An 18959-nucleotide genomic window follows, 5' to 3' on the forward strand; every position below is an offset into this window, starting at 1 on the left:
CCCACCCTGCTTGGCCTCTGCCAGACTCCTACACCCCATCCCAGGTGTTGGCAGAAAAATAAGCAGGTTAGACAAAGACCAGTCAGTGGGAGCCACGGACGCACTATAACTCACCAGAGGGGCCGTGGCAGCGGATCGAATGCGTGCCCCCTGCCCGCCCGCCTGCCCGCCCGCCCGCGTCCCCGTCCCCTCCCTCCGTGCAGCCTCCTCCTCAGAGAACAGGTGCAAAACCCAAGGTGCAGAATCGAGGAGCGGCTTCCGGGCCGGAGGCTGTGGTGAGGGAGGAGCCGCCCCCGCCCGGGGGGAGGATGGCAGGGGCCTGGTGTGTCAAATGGGGAAACTGAGGCCTGGAGGAGGGCTGTGGTGGCGTCAAGTGCACAGAGCCCGTTGGGACGGCCCGGAGGCAGGCAGAAGCTGCTTCCACCACAAAGCTGATCAGAAACATCCGTGGGGAGGCGGGAGGTGGAGGGGCGAGATCAGTGCAGGAGGCGGGTTAACATATCTGAAGGACCGGAGAGCAGCAGCACAGGGATAAGAGGTCCTGAGGGCAAGGGAGTCCCCAGGGTCTTTGGGGGACCAAGGGACCCCAAAGGAAGTATGTGTAGATGCTTTCGGGGGGCTTTCTTGGGGGTCGGGGGCTGGGGCCAGAGTCCCATGCCTCGGGCGGGAGAAGCCTGGCTGGCGTGACAGAGCCCGGAGCTGCGGGCAGGTGCCTGCCGAGCCCTGGTCTCGCGCTGGCCCCACGAGTCCTTTCTGAGGGCGATTGGGAGAGAGAGAGAGCACTGGACTCGAGGAAGGCTGAGAGCCAGCAGTGGGGGGCACCCTCGAAGACCCCTCCCCAACTCTTAGATGGAGGGCGCTGGAGGGGGGGCAGTGAGGCGAGCCACGAGGCCACGGATTCTGGAGAAGCGAAGCGAGCACATGACAAGGGAGGCACGCACGACACACCACAGAAGAAGCTGACTGGGGTGGGCGGGCGGGTTGGGGCAGAGGCCTGCAGACTCCCCCGGCCCTGTAGGCTCAAGGCTGACCTGACTCCCCATCCCCCATCCCCTACCAGGCCCTGCCCTGTCCCCTCCTGCTACCCTCCTCCACGTCCGGTACTCCACCGGGGAGTCCATTTTACAGGCGGGGAAACTGAGGTCTGGAGGGGGCCGCCGCCTGGCCCCGGATGCTGCCTCGACGGGGCACTGGGGCCCCCTGCTCAGGTCTGCAGGGGCAGGGGAGCCCAGAGGCTGTGAGCCCCAGGGGGAGGAGGTGGGATGGGGCGGGTCCCTGCCTCCGACCTGGGCGCGGCGTTCCCTACCTCGCACGTAGAGGTTGGCGGGCGAGGAGTAGCGCACGCCGGCGCTGTTGGTGGCCACGCACTCGTATTTGCCCTGGTCGGTCTCCTCGCTGCTCTCGATCTGCAGAGCCCCTGTGGGGAGAGCGGAGAACGTGTGCCCAGTCAGGGGGGGCCCAGGGGTGCTCGGAGGGCTCTCCCAGGGCCCCAGCTGGCCCGGCTCTTGTTCCGGCTGGACCGGAAGGGCAGACGAAAGAGTTGAGTTAGCCTGGAAGCCCAGCTGGGTCGGCACTCTCCCCCCCTCATCCCCCCCCTTGCTCGTGTCCCCACCGTCCACCCCCCACTCCAACCCCGCGCCTAGCCCCTACCATCCCGAACACACCACACTCCCCAGAAAGCCTCCGCCGTCACCGTGACCGCAGCTGGTCACGGGGCTGGGCGTCACACACGGCGGCCAACATGAACTATAGCCGGGGGAGTGTGTGCCAAGAAGGCGTGTTTGCAAAGGGAGAGACGGGGTTAGCACTCGTAACCCCCGTGGTCACCCCGAGACCCCGGGGACCCGGCGGGCCACCCTGGTGATGTGCGAAGCGGGAGCTGGGGATGCTGTGCTGGTGGGACCGGTGCCCGTGTGCAGGGGAACATACTAATGGGTCTGGTTTCCTCACACGTGTCTGCGATCACAGGCCCCAAAGCCCACAGGGCCATTAGCCAACAGAGGCAAGGTTGTCATTCTCTAAGGTTTTGGACAAAACTTCAGGACGGGGTCACCCCTGCCGATAGTTAGAGCAAAGGATGTTGGGAGCAATACACACCGAGGAGGTTTGAAACCACCGGCCTGACTCAAAGGGTTTGCTGGTCATGAGCGAACAGACATTTAAAGGGGCCGGTTTTCTCAACCACGTTTACAACCACAGGCCCCAATCACAGCTCTTCGAGTTCCCCTCAGCACGTCAGAAAGCACAGGCACAAAGCGGACATCACTTCCCATGAGTACAGAGAGTGAATGAAACGTCTCAAAAATACACGCTGAAACCGGTTTGGCTCAGTGGATAGAGCGTTGCCCTGCGGACTGAAAAGTCTCGGGTTCGATTCCGGTCAAGGGCATGTACCTTGGTTGCGGGCACATCCCCGGTAGGGGGTGTGCAAGAGGCAGCTAGTTGATGATTCTCTTTCATTGATGTTTCTAACTCTCTATCCCTCTCTCTTCCTCTCTGTAAAAAAATCAATAAAATATACTTTAAAAAAAAACAAACATGACAGCACAGGCTGCGATCAAGCACTTCAGTGCCCGTGAGCAAACGGAAATGAGCCCAGGACTTCCCCAGGGACACCGGGAATCAAGCTCTAGGGTGCCCTCACTTCCACAAGTCAGTAAAGACCGAGAACTGCTCTGCGCCTGAATCTCACAGGCCGAGACCCGTGTGCTTGTTGACCTGTAAATGAAGACGGGAGAGGATCTGCAAGTGGGTGAGAATCCCAGGCTCCCGTCGGGGCCCCTGGCACAGAGAGTCTGGAGATCCAGGGAGCAGAGGGCTCTCAGCAGACCCCGCCTCCTCGCTTTGTTCCAGGCTGTCCCAGGGGAGCGGCCTGGCACATGTCAACTGGGAGGTGAAGGGCCCCATTAACATTCCTACCTTCCCAACTCCCAGGCTCTGGGAAGCAGGAATGCAAGTATCACTACAGAGGCCCGGAGAGGGAGAGAGGCCGCCCCAGGCACACTGCGTTCCGAAGAAACACAGAATCGGATGCAGACTCTTTCCTAGGGCTCCTATCCGGGCCCATTCTAGCCCGTTCTCTGGGACAGTACCCAAAGGGCTAACGTCAGACCACGGAGACCGCAGGTCTCCCGGACCCCTCGGCTGGAAGCCCCAGATCTAAGCTGCAGAGCTGGGAGGTCCCTCTGCGCACTCACTTTACCGATGGGAAGGTGGAGGCTGGACATGGACCAGGGCTGCACAGAGCCATGGTCACCAGCCTGGCTCCTCCCCTCTGGGCGGGCACGGGAGGCGCTGCCCTGCCTGCGCAGCGGCGGCCCCACGCCTGCAGCCCGCTGGCCTGCGGAGCCACCACGGCCGGACGCAGCCCTCGAGCCACAGACAGCAACACAGACACAGAGAATGGAAGGACTCTGGGCAGGGTGTCGAGGAGGAGACATGTAGTGGGGAGCAAAGGGTCGGCCTGAGGCAGCCCCCCGTGGAGCCTGGGGGCTGGGTGGGCAGCAAGAGAGCATGAGTGGGTGGGTGGGTGAGCAGCGAGCCTCTTACCTCGGATCGGAGTGCTTTCTGAAAGGGAAGCAGAGAGAGTCAGGTGAACGACAGGAGGCAGTGCTGGGGGCCGGGGGCCCCGGGGTGGCCAGGCCAGGCCGTGAGCCAGAGCCAGCCTGGGCCTGAGGGCCTTGCAGAGCCCGCGAGGAGCGGAGGCAAGGCTCCCAGGAGCAGGGTGGGCTGCAGGGCTTGTCAGCCAGGAGGGCTTCCCTCGGGCAGGCAGGCACTCCTCGGGAAGGAGGGCACCGAGCGCCCGGGGGGTCTGTGCCCGGCCAGGCCTGCTGGCTGCCTTCCTTCTGGGCGGAGGGAGGGAGGTCAATGACCCCCTTCCTTTTTGCCTTCTCGGGAGGGGCAGGGAGCAGTAGGGATCTCAGGAATCGTGTTAGCGACGGTGGGAGACGTGTTAGTGGCCCAGGGCCGGGCATTAATAAAGCAAAGGGAAGGTGTTACCGACAGGCCACGTAGGACAGACGGGAGGGGAGGGAAGGGAAGGGAGGGGTGTAAGGGAGAGGGAGGGCCCTGCAGTCTCCTTTGCTTCCAAAGGGAAAGAGGAAAAAGGGGGTCTGTGTGTGTCCACGCGGGTACGGGGGCGGAGACAACCCAGGGGACAGGAAAAGGTCCCGGACTAGAGCGTCTCCCCCTCTGCTCATCTTCTGGGGGGTGTCTCCCCGACTCCCCCAATGATAGCTCATAACCCCGCTGAGGACAAGGGGCCACAAGGCCAAGGCAGAGAAGATATTGAGGGCGGGGGAAAAAAAACACACCAGCTCCTTTGCATGGCCCCGGCCCATTTTACAGACAGGCAAACTGAGGCCCAGAGGGGCCAGGGAATTGTCACACCATGAGTCAAAGGCAGGGGTGGGCCTTGAACTCAGCTATCCAGCCTATCAGGTTGGGGGCTCTCTAGCCTGAACAAAAAACCCTCAACCGGACAAGGCCACCCTCTCCAAGGAGAATTTGCCTAAGGCCGCCATGGGGAGAAGTAGGATCGAGGGCAGCGGGGAGTCTAGGCCAGCCCTTGCTTTGGGCTATTTCACTACAGCAGCCCCAATGGTAGAAGCCAGAGGCTAGCGCACAGGACTTCTCCCCAGGTGCCCAAACAGACCATGGCCACTGCGGCGAGAGGAAAAGGACGCAGCCAAGGAAACATAAGGAGGAAAAATCATGGGCCGCTACCAGTCGTTCTCACCTGAGTAAGAATGAGCCCAGCAGCTGGCGTCAGGGAATTCAGGGAAGATGCTGGGAAAAGAGGGTGGGCAGCGCCCATGACCAGCCCAGCGAGAACACTCCCGTCTCACTCCAGCCCCAGCCCCCGGCTTCTGTAACTTCACCTCCGCCCAGCAGTGTCAAGCAAGGCCCAGGATGGGGCAGGTGGGCTGTTCTATGCAGAGCTCCGGTTTCCCCTCAGCACTGTCTGGGGCGGGAGCGGCCCCGTGCGGCCTCGCCTTTTTTCCTCTTTCCCTTTGGGTCTCCTCTCTCTGCGGCTCCCTCCCGGCGCCTGGCTGGGGAGGGCGGGTTAGTCCACATGCCACGCGGAGCGGGCCACGGTTACTGTCACGGTGGCTGTTAGTCCGAGGGGCAGGGACGGGGGGACGAAGGGGGGGTGTTAGTGGTTGACACGGTGAAGAAATGAGACTTACCAAAGGTTTCTGAACGTTTACAACAGAGGGATAAGAAAGAGAGAACAGGATCGTTAACGGGTGGTTACGCAGACGCCGGTCAACGCGTGGGCGCGGGTGTGGAGGGAAAGGCAGAGCGATCAGATTTACTGGGACTCACAGAGCAGCGTATGCTCCCTGAGCACCTGCTACGTGCCAGGCGGTCCGTCCCGGGCCCCTCCCCACAGCGCCAGGGATGGAGGCCCCGAGAGGGCCTGCTCCAGGACACAGCGGACACCTGACCCGGCATCAGGGCACGAGGTCCACGCTCCTGATCCTCTCACTATACCGGGAGCCAACGGTGGAAGCCAACAGGAAGGCAACCGGATCCCCAAGGTGGCCATCATTCCCCCAGCGCCGTGGCCGGCAACCTGCGGCTCTTTGGCCCCTTGAGTGTGGCTCTTCCGCAAAATACCACGGCCTGGGTGAGTTTATTCTGAGGAAGTGGCGTTAGAAGAAGTTTAAGTTTAAAAAATGTGGCTCTCCAAAGAAATTTCAATCGTTGTCCTGTTGATGTTTGGCTCTGCGGACTAATGAGTTTGCCGACCACGGCCCCAGCTGAACGCCCAAAGCTGTAGATTATCTCCAGACAGGCCGGGAGGGGTCAGGCTCTCTCTCTCCCAGGCGCAGAAATTCTGGTCTTAATGTCCACCCTTCTTCAGGGTGGGGCCTTCCCTGGGGAGGGAAACAGAGAGCAGGGGGTGGGCAGAGAGGGGCCGGGAAGGCGGGGCCGGGCAGTAAGGAAGGGGCACTAAGAATCACGGGGAGGCCTCAGGCACCGGTGGCTCCCAGGCCGAGTCCTCAGAAGAGGAAAGCAGAAAGGCGTGTTCCAACGTGTGTACTCACAATGGACTGAAACACGCGTGCGTGCACACGGGCACATCCCTACCACCTGTGTCTGCACACATGCGTGCTAGAAGGCTGTGGCCTGAGATGCGTGCACGTGGGGGGACTGTCCTGGGCACGGGTGCACGGAAGGGACTGTAACATGGGTACACGTGTGGCTGAGACGCACACAGACGGGCTCTGCCCTGGCAGGGAGAACGCGAACCATGTGCTGATGGCATGGCTGCATGTGCCACAGACCGGATCACACAAACACATGGACATGTTGTGAAGCAGGGGAACACGGACACAAGACATACACACAGCCCCCAGACACATGGGCTCACAGATGGGGCACGTGGGTGCTATGCCGAGACAGCTGAGCTCCGTCCCGGAGGTGACCGAGGCATTGTGTTCTGCCCCCAAGCCCCACCGCCAGCCAGGGCCCGGACAAGCAGACGAGGCTGCCCGTCTGTGCCCCAGTAAAACGAACCCCCACCGCCGTCCTCTGCCCGCCGTCGCCCATAACTTCCCTACGGCTTCCGCCTTGGAGACACTGCGCCTGCAGCTCTGCACGGCCCCCACACCCTCCCCGTCTGTGCTTCTCTCCCCTCTGGGGACGCCTCCTTCGTCAGCACAGGAGAGCCTCTCCCCATCCACCTTCCAGGGCGCCCACCGTCTCTGCCTGTCTGTCCCCCTCCGTGTCCCCGCTGCTGGGCACTGCAGACAGCCCCCATCCTCCGGGCCTCGCAGGGAACTCACTGCGCAAAACTGGCCCACGACGTGCCCACTCATTAAGGAACTCTGCTCCTATCATCCACCACAGCTCCGCCGCCCCTGCCGGTCTGGGCCCCGTTCCAGCCCCACTGGTCCAGCTCGGAAGACAACCCCGTCGTCAATGCCCTCCACGGCGGCCCACCCTCTCCGCCCCCTGTCCCCCCTCGGCCCGCAGGGCCTGGGCCCTGGAGATGCTGCCCTCCCCCCGCTGCCCTGTGACTCCCCGATCCTCCCGGCCTCCTGCGCGCACCTGATCGCAGCTGCTTGATGCGCCCGTTGCTGGCACTGGGGTCCACGGGCAGGAAGTCCTTGAACCAGGTGATCTCGGGGTCGGGGTTGCCGCTGGCAGCGCACAGCATCGTAGCCGTCCGCGTCCGCTCCACCACCTTCAGCTGGGGGCCCATGTCGATGTTGGGGAAACCAGGGGGCAGCTGGTCCTCTGAGGACAGAGAGGGGGGAAGACAGGGCAAAGGCCCGGTGGTCACACGCCACCCCTCCAGGGTGGGGCTTGGCACAGCCGGCCTGGACGGGAGCCACATCACCCTATTCCCTCAGGGGAACGGAGGGGTGTGGTCGCGGCCCAGGCAGCGGGCGCGGCAGGGAGGGTGAGTGGCCCCAGTCCCAAGTCCTGAACGCTAACTACGTGCCAGCCTCTGCGTAGGTACCTTCCTGTGCCCTCCTATTTCAGAGGGGGAAACTGAGGCTCCAACAGACACACACCTATGCCAGGTCATACAGGCAGGACACGGCAAGGCTGGGGTTAGCACCCAAGCCTGGCTGAGCCCAGAGGCGGCTGGGATGGCAGCTGCAGCACCCCAAACCAGGCCTGGACCTGCCGAGGTCTGAGGGAGCCGAGGACCCTGTCTGAGGTGCTTCAGGCCCCGGAGCTGAACGGCCAGGAAGGTGGATCTCATTAGTGCCCATAACAGCACCAGAGGCTGATGCCCAAACAGCAGGGCCTCGATTCGTGGCGCTAGGAGCTGGCCTGTGCATGAGGGAGGCTGGTCCGCCTGCACCCTCTGTGCTCCTGTTTCCCTATACGTGCATGCATGCTCGCACGTGTGTGCAGCCGCACCCACACTGTCCATATGTTAGCACTTCCCATGTGCATGCAGCTCTGCTGGGGTCCCCGTGAGCACGTGTGGGTGGCAGCCAGCCAGGGCGGGGGCAGGCACGGGGGTGCCGGGGAAGGCCGAGGCCGCCTGACGTTACTGCGAGCTCCTAATTAAACAAAATTGTTCATCACGCACCACATTGTGCCCTATTCCTCGGAGTTTAATTAAAACAACGGCGTGGGAGGCGTGAGTGGAGTCCACAATCAGATAGTGGGGAGGGAGGGAGGGAGGGAGGGAGGGAGAGGCAGGGAATGCCGGGCCCCGCAGCTCAGATGTTCCACGCTCAGTGTGTGTGTGTGTCAGGGAGGGGGAGGGACGGGGGCCTCGGGGCCTGGGTCAATCACCCGGGCTGGGTGCCCAGCCAGGCTCGCTCCCTCTAGCAGCCGGAGCACAGAGATGCCAGGGAGGCCTGGGTGGGGGCGGGGAGTGGAGACACAGCCTTCCCAGACGCCTGGGGCACTGAGTAGATTCACAGCTTGTTCTCTTAGCTCGGAGAGCTTACAATGGAGGCTGGCACTGGGCACGGGGGCAGGCTCTTCCCGCTCTGCCAGGAAAGGTCAGGGCGAAAATATCTGCCGGGAGGAGCAAGGCGGGCCAGGCCTCCGACTCCTCCTCCTCCCTCCATCCCTGCAGGACAGGCTCCAGGACCCATGCAACAGGGAAGGAGGGGGCCTCTGTGAAAACGTTTCTAAGGATTTCCAGACGGTCACAGCAGAGCTTCTGAGCGCGGGACCCTGAGAGGTCACACACGGGGTCAGGGACAAAGTGCCCTGGGGCCGACGGGATGCCTCCTCCCAGGGCTCCACGCTGACCACGGCTCTGCTGCCCTGGAGGACGCCGGGAGGACACCCCCCCGGGAGCCACGTGTGGGCCACCTCCCACCTAATCGCCGACGGGGGCTCGTACTTATACACCAGAGGGGGCCAGGGCACCCCTGCCGGGGACAGGAGCAACCCCCCCACCTGAGAGCGGCAGAATGGTCGGTGGCCAAGCTGGCTTGTTCAAACGAGAATAATAATAGTATCAGAGAGACTCGATCGAGTGTTCATTCCCTGCATAGCACTGTGTGAGCCTCTCACTTGTAAGGACCACTCATCTGACCCAGGAAACCATCCCTTGTGCTGAGCGTCATTGTTATCCCGCTCTGGAGATAAGGACACTGCAGCCCAGAGAGGTTCTCTAACTCAGGCAAGGTCACACAGCCTCAGAGTGGCAGCGCCAGGATTTGAACTCATGTTGCAGCCCCTGGGCTACAACCACCTTGCGATAGAGAAGGCAGGAGAGAACATCTGGGCAGGGATGTGTGGCGAGGCTGTCTGGGTGCTGCTGGTTTGTAAGGATGAAGCATTTTCTTGTGCCCCACCCCAGCCCACCTGAAAGGCCAGCAAACAGCCTGTGGAAGGAGTGTGACCAAAGGACCCGTGTGAATGTAGGAGGAAGTGGGGCGTGGGGGAGGGGGGACACAGCTGTTTCTGTCTAAGGGACCGACACACCCTCGGCTCCAGGGAGAGCTCTGCCATTCGGAGTCCTCTGTTCCCCCAGCCACGGTCCCTGGCTCAGGCGTGGGCAAGCTGGGCCAGAGCGCAGGGTCCTGGGCTACGTGGCCCCCCTTTTGGGTGGGGGCTTGGCAGCCTGGAGTCACTGAGCCATCTGAGGATCCGTGTACAAGAAAATGAGCCCTGAGGCAGAGCGTGAGCTCTGAGGACACTTGTATGAGCTCCTGGATCCAGCTGAACCTGAAGCTGGATGCTTACGTTTTAACCACGTGAACCAATGAATTCCTTCTCTTCCTTGAACCAGTGGGTTCAGTCAGCCTCTTGTAATCAGAAGAGCGTGACTGAGATAAAAAAAAAAAAAAAAAAAAGGATGGCTCTATCTCTGAAGACGCCTCTTTGCTGCAAATGCTCACTCACTCCTGTCGCAGGCTCTGGGCGTGGGGGGATGAGGGGCTAGAGAAGAGAGCAAGGCCTCCAAAGAGAAAAGCCGAAGCAAGACGTCCACAGGTGCTTCCGGTGTTTGGCCCCGAAGCCGAGGGCCCAGCGCCTCCCACCGCCCCGGGGAGCCCCGTACCTCGGAGGACAGTGAGCTTGGCGTGGACCGTGATCTCGCCCACGGAGTTCTGGGCCACACACTCATACACGTTCTCATCCCGCGGCGTCCGCAGCGGCTGGATCCGCAGCACGGCCCCCGCACTCCCGTCAAACTCGATCGTCTGCCGCGGGCAGGGAAGACAGGTCAGGGCCAGGCTGGGGTCCCCGGGTCCAGGGAGAGGAGCTGGGGCTGTCCACACCGGTGTGAGGATGTCCTATGTGCGTACACTAGAGGCAGAAAACTGGGCCTGGCTATGTACAAGGAAAGCGTGTTATGTGTACATGGGTGTGCACCATGCACATTAAGCATGGGTGGCTGGCATGTGGAAACATGCATGTCTAATCATGTGCACGTGTCCAGATTTCTTTCTGTGAGCAGTGATGTTGGATGTGAGTCTGTGTGTCAGAAAAGACTCAGGCCGGAACCGGTTTGGCTCAGTGGATAGAGCGTCGGCCTGTGGACTGAAAGGTCCCAGGTTCGATTTCGGTCAAGGGCATGTGGGCACTTCCCAGTAGGGGGAGTGCAAGAGGCAGCTGATCAATGATTCTAACTCTCTATCCCTCTCTCTTCCTTTCTGTAAAAGATCAATAAAATATATTAAAAAAAAAAAAAAAAGACTCAGAGAGGGCAAGGCCCTGCTCAAGGCCACACAGCAGGAAGGTGGCAGAGCGAGCCAGCCTGGCAGGGCCCTCACTGGGTGGGTGGGCCCCGTGGCGGGGAGCGAGTGGGGGGAGGGTCCCGCTGGAGAGGGTGCCCGGCCAGGCTGGCCCGGCCCTGGCTGCCCACGTCACGTCCGGGGAACGTCTCGGGGACACCTTCCACGACGGAGCCGCCGTGGCCCAATCCGGGGGCACTGGCTGCCTCCCCACACCCCCAACTCACCTCAAAGCGCTGCGAGTTGACCTTTTTCCCCTTCTTGTTCCAGGTCACCCGGGGCTTGGGGTCCCCCGTGGCCTGGCACACGAAGGACGCCACGCCTCCCGACACGCCGATCTGGTCTTTGGGCTCTTTGATGAACCTGGGGGGCTCTAAAGCAGGAAAAAGAAAGGTCCTGGTAAGCGCCAGGACCCATGGGGCCATGCAAACAGGCCCCTCGGCCCCCCTGCCTGGTCATGGAGCTACCCACCCCAGGAGCTCAACAGGAAGGCTGGAGAGAGGAGGAAGGTGGAGAAACGCTGCCACTGACTGCCCGCCCCCCACCCTCGCCCCAAGGTACCTGTGGGTACCCCGGGGTCTGCACAGCCTACCTCACCAACCACCGCCTGCATCAACCCCCCCACACACACACTTGTATGTGGACACAGCCTCAGGTGGGCTTACCCGCTCAGTGCCACAGGGGAGGGTGGAAGGGAGACCCCTGAGATTCTGAGGTCCCCAAATTCAGCACCCAGAGGGCCCCCAGTGGTGACTAGCCAAACCAGGAAGGGTCTTTCGTCTGGAAAAGACTTGGCAGGAGATAACTTGGTCTCATCCCCTAGTGAGACATGTGGGGAAACTGAGGCACCAAGCAGGTTAGTGACATCTAAGATGAGTAGCCATCTAATCCTTCTGACAGTGCTGAGGGGCAAGGCCACCCTCATTCCCATTTCACACGTGAGAAGGCTGAGGCACTGGCCAGGCAAGACACGTGCTTCGGACACACGCAGCCAGTCCGCCAGCGGCCGAGGAGGGTGTGAACCAGGCTGGCCTTGTGCCCACGATGTCTGCCCCTCACAGTGATCGGACAGTCTCTCCACGGAAGTGTCACGTGGGAACTACTATGTCTTTAGCATCCTTAGGGGCCTCAATCTGTACCAGGACAGGCTGCAGTATCCGGCCAGAGTTTAATAACATGGTTTCCTTTTTATTGACTTCTCACAGTAACCTCTGAGTCGCCCCAAGGGATACTGAACTCCCATTCACAGTCCAGCTACAGGTATCTCATAAAGTGAATTCAGTTACTTCTGAGGTTTTTACCAGCAGACTCGAGGACTGCACACAAGGTCCCGAGGGGAATAATCTATCTCTCCCACCGAAGGGGAGTGAGGAAAGGAATACGGGCTCAGCAGGAAGTAGAATACTATGCAGCTGTAAAAAAAGAAACAAGGGTGTTTTTCAAATGAACTATGAGGGGAAAAACAGCAAGACCTATCATGAAATGGGGGGGGGGGGGAGTGCAGTGAATGCTATTGTTTGTGTGAGAAGAAAAACAGAGAGAGAGAGAGAGAGAGAGAGAGAGAGAGAGAGAGAGAGAGAGAGAGAGAGAGAGAGAATATGAGTTAGTTTAGAAACAGTGGCTACCTCCAGGGACAAAAACCATGTGGCTAGACACAGGAGGAAAAGAGGTATCTTTTTTAGACTTAGAACTATTTAAAGATAAATTTAAAATTTTTAAAGGATTGAAAAAAAAAAAAGGTAAACTAATTAAAGAAAACCATTAAGTAAACGTTTGGGGTCTGAGGAGAGGCAGGAAGGGGCTGACCACCTCCAGCGGCAGCAATCCTGGTCCTCTGAGCCCTCAAACTCAGCGGAGAGCGCGGAGGCGGCCGGCTTCAGCTGGAAACGCCGAGCTGCTCAGAAGCACAAAAAGCCCAGGGAAGCCTCAGGTTCCACCACCAGGAGCTGCGTATCCCAGTCACGGCTCGGGCGAGGCGTGACAAAGCAGAGTGCCCGTCAGCGATCGGCCTGGCCTCACTCCCTCCTTCAGGCTCTGTCCCACGGGTGTGACAGGTGTGGACACTGGCCATCTCTCTGGGAAATGGGCAGACCCGCCGCACGTGGCACGTGTGGCCTCATTCGACTCCTGTGTGTCCCTCTGAGGCAGTGACTGGTGACCCCATTGTACAGATGGGACTATACAGATTCAGAAATGAGGGCACCTGGATGTGAACTGGGGCCTCTGTCTGATGCTCCTATCACCTCCAGGCCCTGAGCCTGACTTCGGTGTTTTGCTCCACACTGAGCCCTGGGCTGGGCCCGCCTTCTGGCTCTGGCTGCTGGCTGCCCCTCCTCGGAGCCTCTGGAATGGTGACGGGGGCCATATGGGTCCCCAGCCAAGGTCACGGGGAAAATCACTGCGGCCAGGTCAGGAGTCTCACTTCTGGGAAAACCCTCCCTCAGAGCCGCTGGACAGAGGGCAGAGCGGCCGCGGGAGGCACGGCTGTTTATCAGAGCTGGGGACACCCCCCTACCCCCACCAATCCGGGGAAGGAGACTCGGGGAGCACTGCTCTCCCTCCTCCCCCTGGAGTCCCTTCCCCCTCTCCTCCCTTCCTCTGGCAGCTCCAACCTCCACTGGGCCAGCACCTACCCCGGGAGCTTCTCAGATTACAGCAGGCCGGGTCAATAACCCCTCGGTCCCCACCTCTGCCTGGATGTCCCCATCACAGCCCTGAACCCACGGGGCCGAAGTACCCGGCTGTGTGCCACAGGGCGGGGGGGCGGGTACGGGCAGCCCACTCTCCGGGACCCCATCCCACCGCCTCTCTGTGTCCAGTGACCCTGAGAAAACGGTCTCGTCGATGCCCGTGAACACCAGGCCCGGGGAGGCTGCCTACTCGCTCCTGGGCTGCCCCTCCTCCCTGCCACAGGGGCCTTCTCGGCCTCTCCCGGGGGCTCCGAGGTGCCAGCCGGCCCAGGAGAGCGCTCTCCCCACTGCGTCCACCACTAGGAAGCTCCTGGTGCGTGCTCGGATTCTCTCGTTCTCGCCCCTCCTCTTCTTGGCAAGGGAGCCCGGGACACAGAAATATGCACGGAGTGTAGCTGCAGTGTGTGCCAGCAAGCGCTCCTTCTGTGCTAGGCCTGGTGGGGCTCAGCACTACTTTACTACCCCTGTCACAGATGAGGCTCAGAAAGGGCGAGTGGCCTGCCTGGGGTCACCCAGCTCGTGAAGGGCAAAGAGCTAGGATTCCAACCCGGCCCTCTCTGGCTCCCAAGCCCTGCGAACAGCAGGCTTGATAAATGGGACTGTGGGTCTTTGTTCCTGAGAGCACTCCGGAGGCCCCCGTTTCTTTCTTAGATGAAGAGACTGAGGGTCCGAGTGGCGATGCCAACAGCGTGGAGGCTGGGAAAGGCCTGGTTTCTGTTTTTCCACTTCAGATTCTGCAGAGAAGAAACCCTCGGTGCCAGATCCAAAGACCCACCCACTGTCCTCTTCAACTCGGCCTGGGCCGGCCCACGGCATCCTGGGAAGGTCCCACCGGACCGGGAGCCATTTCCACAGCAGAAATCACGCCTCCTGGCGCTGGCTGCTCCCCCAAGCCTGTGCAGCCTGACGCCCCCACCTCAAACCTCTCCCTGAGGACCTCGGCCAAGCCCTGAAGCTGGCGGTGCCAATATCGGTGCCCATCGCCCCCCCTGCAGGGCCCAGATGGCAGGGCTCCTGCTAAAGAGGCTCACCTACTGGGGTTGAGACGTCCCAGCCCTGAAGACTGGATTTGAATCGAGCCCACTACCAACACCTGAAGCCACCCAGTAATCATAGCTAAGGGTCCCAAAGGGAACACCCACTGAGCCAGGTCCCGCTACATGCCAGGTGCTGGCATCCCGGGTCACACCCATCACCGCCCACCTGGCCCCTCAGCTCCTAAGGTCTCTCACAACGGTCTGTCCTCCCCACAGGAGCCACCAGAGGGTGACAGTGAGTCAGCTGCTGCCCCTCCTCTACCCACAGCCCTCCAGGGCTTCCACCTCCCTAGACATAAAGCCCAGTCCTCCCCAAGCCCACACAGCTCGGCACTACCTATCCCTCCCCTCCCTTCCCGCCCCTCCTCCCTTGGCCCCAGCCACACAGCCCTCCCGGCTGTCTCTCCAACAAACCAGGCCGGTCCTGCCTCAGGCCTTTGCACATGCCATCCCTCTGCTTGGGGCACTTCCCGGGTTACCTGTGAGCTGCATCCTGAGCTGCTTTAAGCCTCTGCACGGAAGAGACCTCCTCACTGTGACCGCCCCGCCCCTCCCCCATGCCTCATCGCCCTGCTGGTCTTGCTCCTGGGCACGTCCACCATCCTCTCTCCCTGCCAGCCTGGCTGCTCCCCAAGGGGGTGAGATGTTTGCTTTGTCCTCTGTGTCTAAGCCGGTGCCTGACACAGGGGAGGTGCTTATGTGAATGAGAACACAGTCCCTCCCGGGTCACATGATGGAGCCAGGATTCCAGCCGGGACTAGAAGTCTGATCTCCATCCTTCCTCACAATGGCCCCTTTGTGGCCTCAGTTTCCCCACCTGAAAAGGGGATGAGCTCAGCTCTACCAAGGCCAAGGCTGGCAATGATCAGTGGAACAAAACGGCGAGCAGTAAATACAATGTATTCAACCAGTGTAGCTCAATCAGTGGTTCTCAATGGGGGGGGGGGGGGGCGCGCATTTTTGTCTGCAGACATCTATAGTTGTCACACTGGGGGTGCGCCTGACTGTTAGGTTGAGGCGGGGGGGGGGGGGGGTGGAAAGCCCCTGAACCCCTGCCCAGACTCTCCCAGACTCTCAATTTTTTAAATATAATATATCAAAGAGTCTGGAATGTGAGATTCTCCCTCCCCGCCAACTGGTGGGCGGAGTTATGACATTATTGGCATCTGCCACAGAGACATCCCCAAGACACTGAACCACCAATCAGCACGTGCCAAAGTGCCCTGGAGCCCACCCCTTCCTGTTCCGCCCTGGGCCCAACCCTCTCCTATTCCTCCCCTTAATAAGACCCCCAGACCAGCCACGTGTTGCCTTCCCTCCATGTCCATCTGGAGGCAGCCCGGCTGGGTCCTTTCTCTCCTCCCCACTCCTTCAATTCTATTTTCTCTACCTCCGTAATGAGTCCCGTTCATTACTGGGGAATAAACTTTACTTTAACATGTCTTGGTGGTCAGTTTTCTGCGCCTCAAACCTTACACTGACATTGAGTGGGTGGGACCAGGAATGCTGCTTAACCCCCGCCCCCCCACAGTGGCCAGGACACCCCCCCACCCCCCCGCAAAGAATGACCAGGCCTCCCTGTCCGCAGTGCCCACCGGGAGAAACCCTGTTAAATAATGAATGAAAAACCAAAAATTCTCAGGGCCTCTGGGTGATGATTAGGTCATGAGGGTGGAGCCCTCCAGAGTGGAATTAGTGCCCTGATAACAGAGGCCATTCCCACCGCAGGGAATAGAGCCCAGGAAGGCGCAGGACCTGCCCTGGCGGGGACTGGACACCTCTCAGCCCAGCCACGCCCCGACTTTGGACTGGAGGCAGTTTCATACCAAGGTGGGGAACCCTGGCTCTGGGGCCAGGCACCCCAGGTTCAAACCTGAGCACGGCCACTTCTTGGCTGTACTGTAACCTGGCTGTGCCTCAGTTTCCCCATCTGTACAACTGGGATGGTGATAACAGCATTCATCTCATCAGGTTATGTGGTTGATCTAACGTGTTAGGCACTTACTAAAAATCAATGTGACAACGAGAAAAAGCACCAATGGACGCGACAGCTGTGTGTCTCCAGTGTTCTTACCTAGCAGCAATAACTACTATGCTTGTAGCAACGTGGGATTGTGGGCCTACTATGTGCCAGGCAGCATGCAGAGGCTTATCAAGTGTCTTTTTCACAAGAATCCTGGGACAGGGATAATGTTATGAGTCTCATTCAATCAAGGAGGAAATGGCAGCTGAGTCACCAGCCCAAGGTCACACAGCAGGTCTTCAGCAAAACCAGCCTGATCAAAGATCCGTTTCTTTTTCTTCTGGCCTGATACTGTGTCCCCATGGGTCTGAGTGATGCCTCCTCTAGACCCTTCATAGCGGGTCGGATCTTGGTGCTGGGCCCACAACTGACTCTCATCCTATTCATGTTACTGCCAGAAGCACAGCCTTGCCCATCTCCAAACTGCACCTACCTCTTTCCATGTGTTAACAACTTCACCAGGAATGCCCTTTCCACCAGCGAACTCCTACAAACCCACAAAGCCCCACGTCCAATGCCCCCTCTTTCCTAAGAAGCCTCCCCTGGCTCTGCCTGGAAAGGTTTGGATGCCTGTGTGTCTGCCACCTGGGTGCTGGTATTTCTACCTGCAGCAAAGGAAGGTAACTCTTTGGCTCACTCGGGAGTGAGAGACTTCAACTAAGTCCCTGCCTACTCTGAGCATTAGGTTTCCCTCATTGGAAAATATGGGAGGTAACAGAATTGGCATGCTGGGTTTTGAGAGACTGGAGGGAGAGGAAGCAGGTAAGTCTGTATTTAGCTCTGGGCTTGGTGCAGAGTTGATGCTGGGGAGGCAGACATCGTCATCATCCCTGTTACTGCTTTAATGATGCCATCGTTATTATTTACCTCTGGATCCCTCAGGACTCAGCGCATAGTAGGCTTTTTACTCAGTAACATTCATGGCACACAGAGGCTCCTCTTGGCAAAACCAGGAGCCCCAGGGAGCACAAGTTCTCCCACAGGCACCCATAAATGCGCACTCAAACCCCCGCACTCCCTGCGCCAGGCTCTTACCTTCTGCCGCGCAGCCTCCGCCCAGCAAGACCACAAGGAGGCCCACGGTACCAATCACAGACGCCACACCAGGGCCCCAGGTAGGCGCCATGCTTGGCAGTGACCTGCAACCTCCAACCTCCAACCTCCACCCTGGAGGGGGGGGTGGCCCCAGTCCCTCGCAGAGCGGACTCGAGCCGACCAGTCGTCAGATGAGGCAGCGTCTGCAGAGACAAGGGAGGGGCCGTGAGAGGGGAGCGGGGGAATCCGGGAGGCCTTCCTGGAGGAGGCAGCAGGAGGAAGGGGGCAGCGGAAGGGTCACAGGATGGGGAAGACAGGATTACAGGACAATGGGGGAGGGTCCTAGGGTGGTGATGGGTGGGAAGTGCTGAGCCCCGACTACAGAGGAACGCTTGTGTCCGAGGCAGGGCCTTGGGGTGAAGATTAGGTCGTGAGGGTGGAGCCCTCCTGAGTGGGATTAGCGCCCTGATGCCAGAGGCCCTGGAGAGCTCCCCCACCCCTCCCACGCTGTGAGGACACAGCAAGAAGCCAATGTCTACGAACCAGGAGCTGGACTCTCACCAGACACCAGACCTGCCGGCACCTTGACTTGGCACTTCCACCTCCCAGAACGGTGAGAAATAAATGCCTGCTGTTTGTAAGCCACCGGTCCCTTGTCATAGCAGCCCAAACCGCAAAAGCCCCCACACCCAGCTGAGTCCCAACACCAGGCTGAACCCCAAATCTGGACAGAAGCCCTGACTCAGCCACGTCCCAAACCAGAACTGAACACAGCTCTAGCATTTGCTCTGAACACCCAATCCCCCCCCCCACACACACACACACACACAGCCTGGAACTCCGGAAGGATGAGGTTCCAGCTCACTCTGCTGCCTGTCCTACGACCCGGCCCGTCCGGCCACCCGTTAGATCCTCCCAGCACGCACCTGTCGGCCCTGCCCTGCTTCCACACCTGCTGTGGCTCCCGCCGCCCCCGGAGGAAGCCGCCCCGCTGGCAGCCCACAGCCTGAGCTGTCTCCCGACAAGCTGTGCCCTCTGCCAGAATGCTGTCCCTCCCTCCCAGCACATGACAGTCTCAGCTCAGTTGTCACTTCCTCCGGAACCCCCCTGGCCCCTCCAAGGCCGGCCCCCCACCCCATTCCACATCCCACGGCCCCAGAAATGACTAAGATCATCCTCCACAACGTGAGGGCAGAGTCGGGGCAGAGGGGTGGGGGTGGGGGGGCGGGCAGGGATAAAGCCTTTTGGCCAGGCCAGCCCTGCACCCACCCCAGGCCGTACTCTGGGTGTGTCTGGGCCATGGCCACAGGGTCGAGTGCCACATAATGATGGGGCAGCCCCTATCATCTGGCTCCCAAAATACCCTGCTGCGGTCACCTCGCCCAGCCATGGAGCGGTCCCAGGGGAGACGGGGTGGTGGCCGGTCATGACCCAGGGCAGAGGGTGAGGAAGCTGGAATGGGGGGGTGGGGAATGGAGGTAGGGAGAGCTCAAGCTTTGAGTCA

At 60.4% G+C, this 18959-nt stretch overlaps 1 protein-coding gene across 1 annotated transcript in view; it reads right to left on the minus strand.

Moving 5' to 3' along the window:
• PTPRS (protein tyrosine phosphatase receptor type S) overlaps positions 1-18959 on the minus strand; it is a 99650-nt gene that overhangs the window by 44511 nt on the left and 36180 nt on the right. Inside the window, exons 2-6 of the mRNA XM_084883688.1 lie at positions 17456-17658; positions 10898-11043; positions 9995-10136; positions 7060-7248; positions 1307-1417 (exon numbers count right to left, since the gene is read on the minus strand). Coding sequence (XP_084739814.1) covers positions 1307-1417; positions 7060-7248; positions 9995-10136; positions 10898-11043; positions 17456-17546 — 679 coding nt within the window. The 5' untranslated portion in view covers positions 17547-17658. The remainder of the gene's footprint in view (positions 1-1306; positions 1418-7059; positions 7249-9994; positions 10137-10897; positions 11044-17455; positions 17659-18959) is intronic.

This window comes from Pipistrellus hanaki (genome assembly GCF_964339955.1).
Source record: "Pipistrellus hanaki genome assembly, chromosome: 5".
NCBI classification, from domain to species: Eukaryota; Metazoa; Chordata; class Mammalia; order Chiroptera; family Vespertilionidae; genus Pipistrellus; species Pipistrellus hanaki.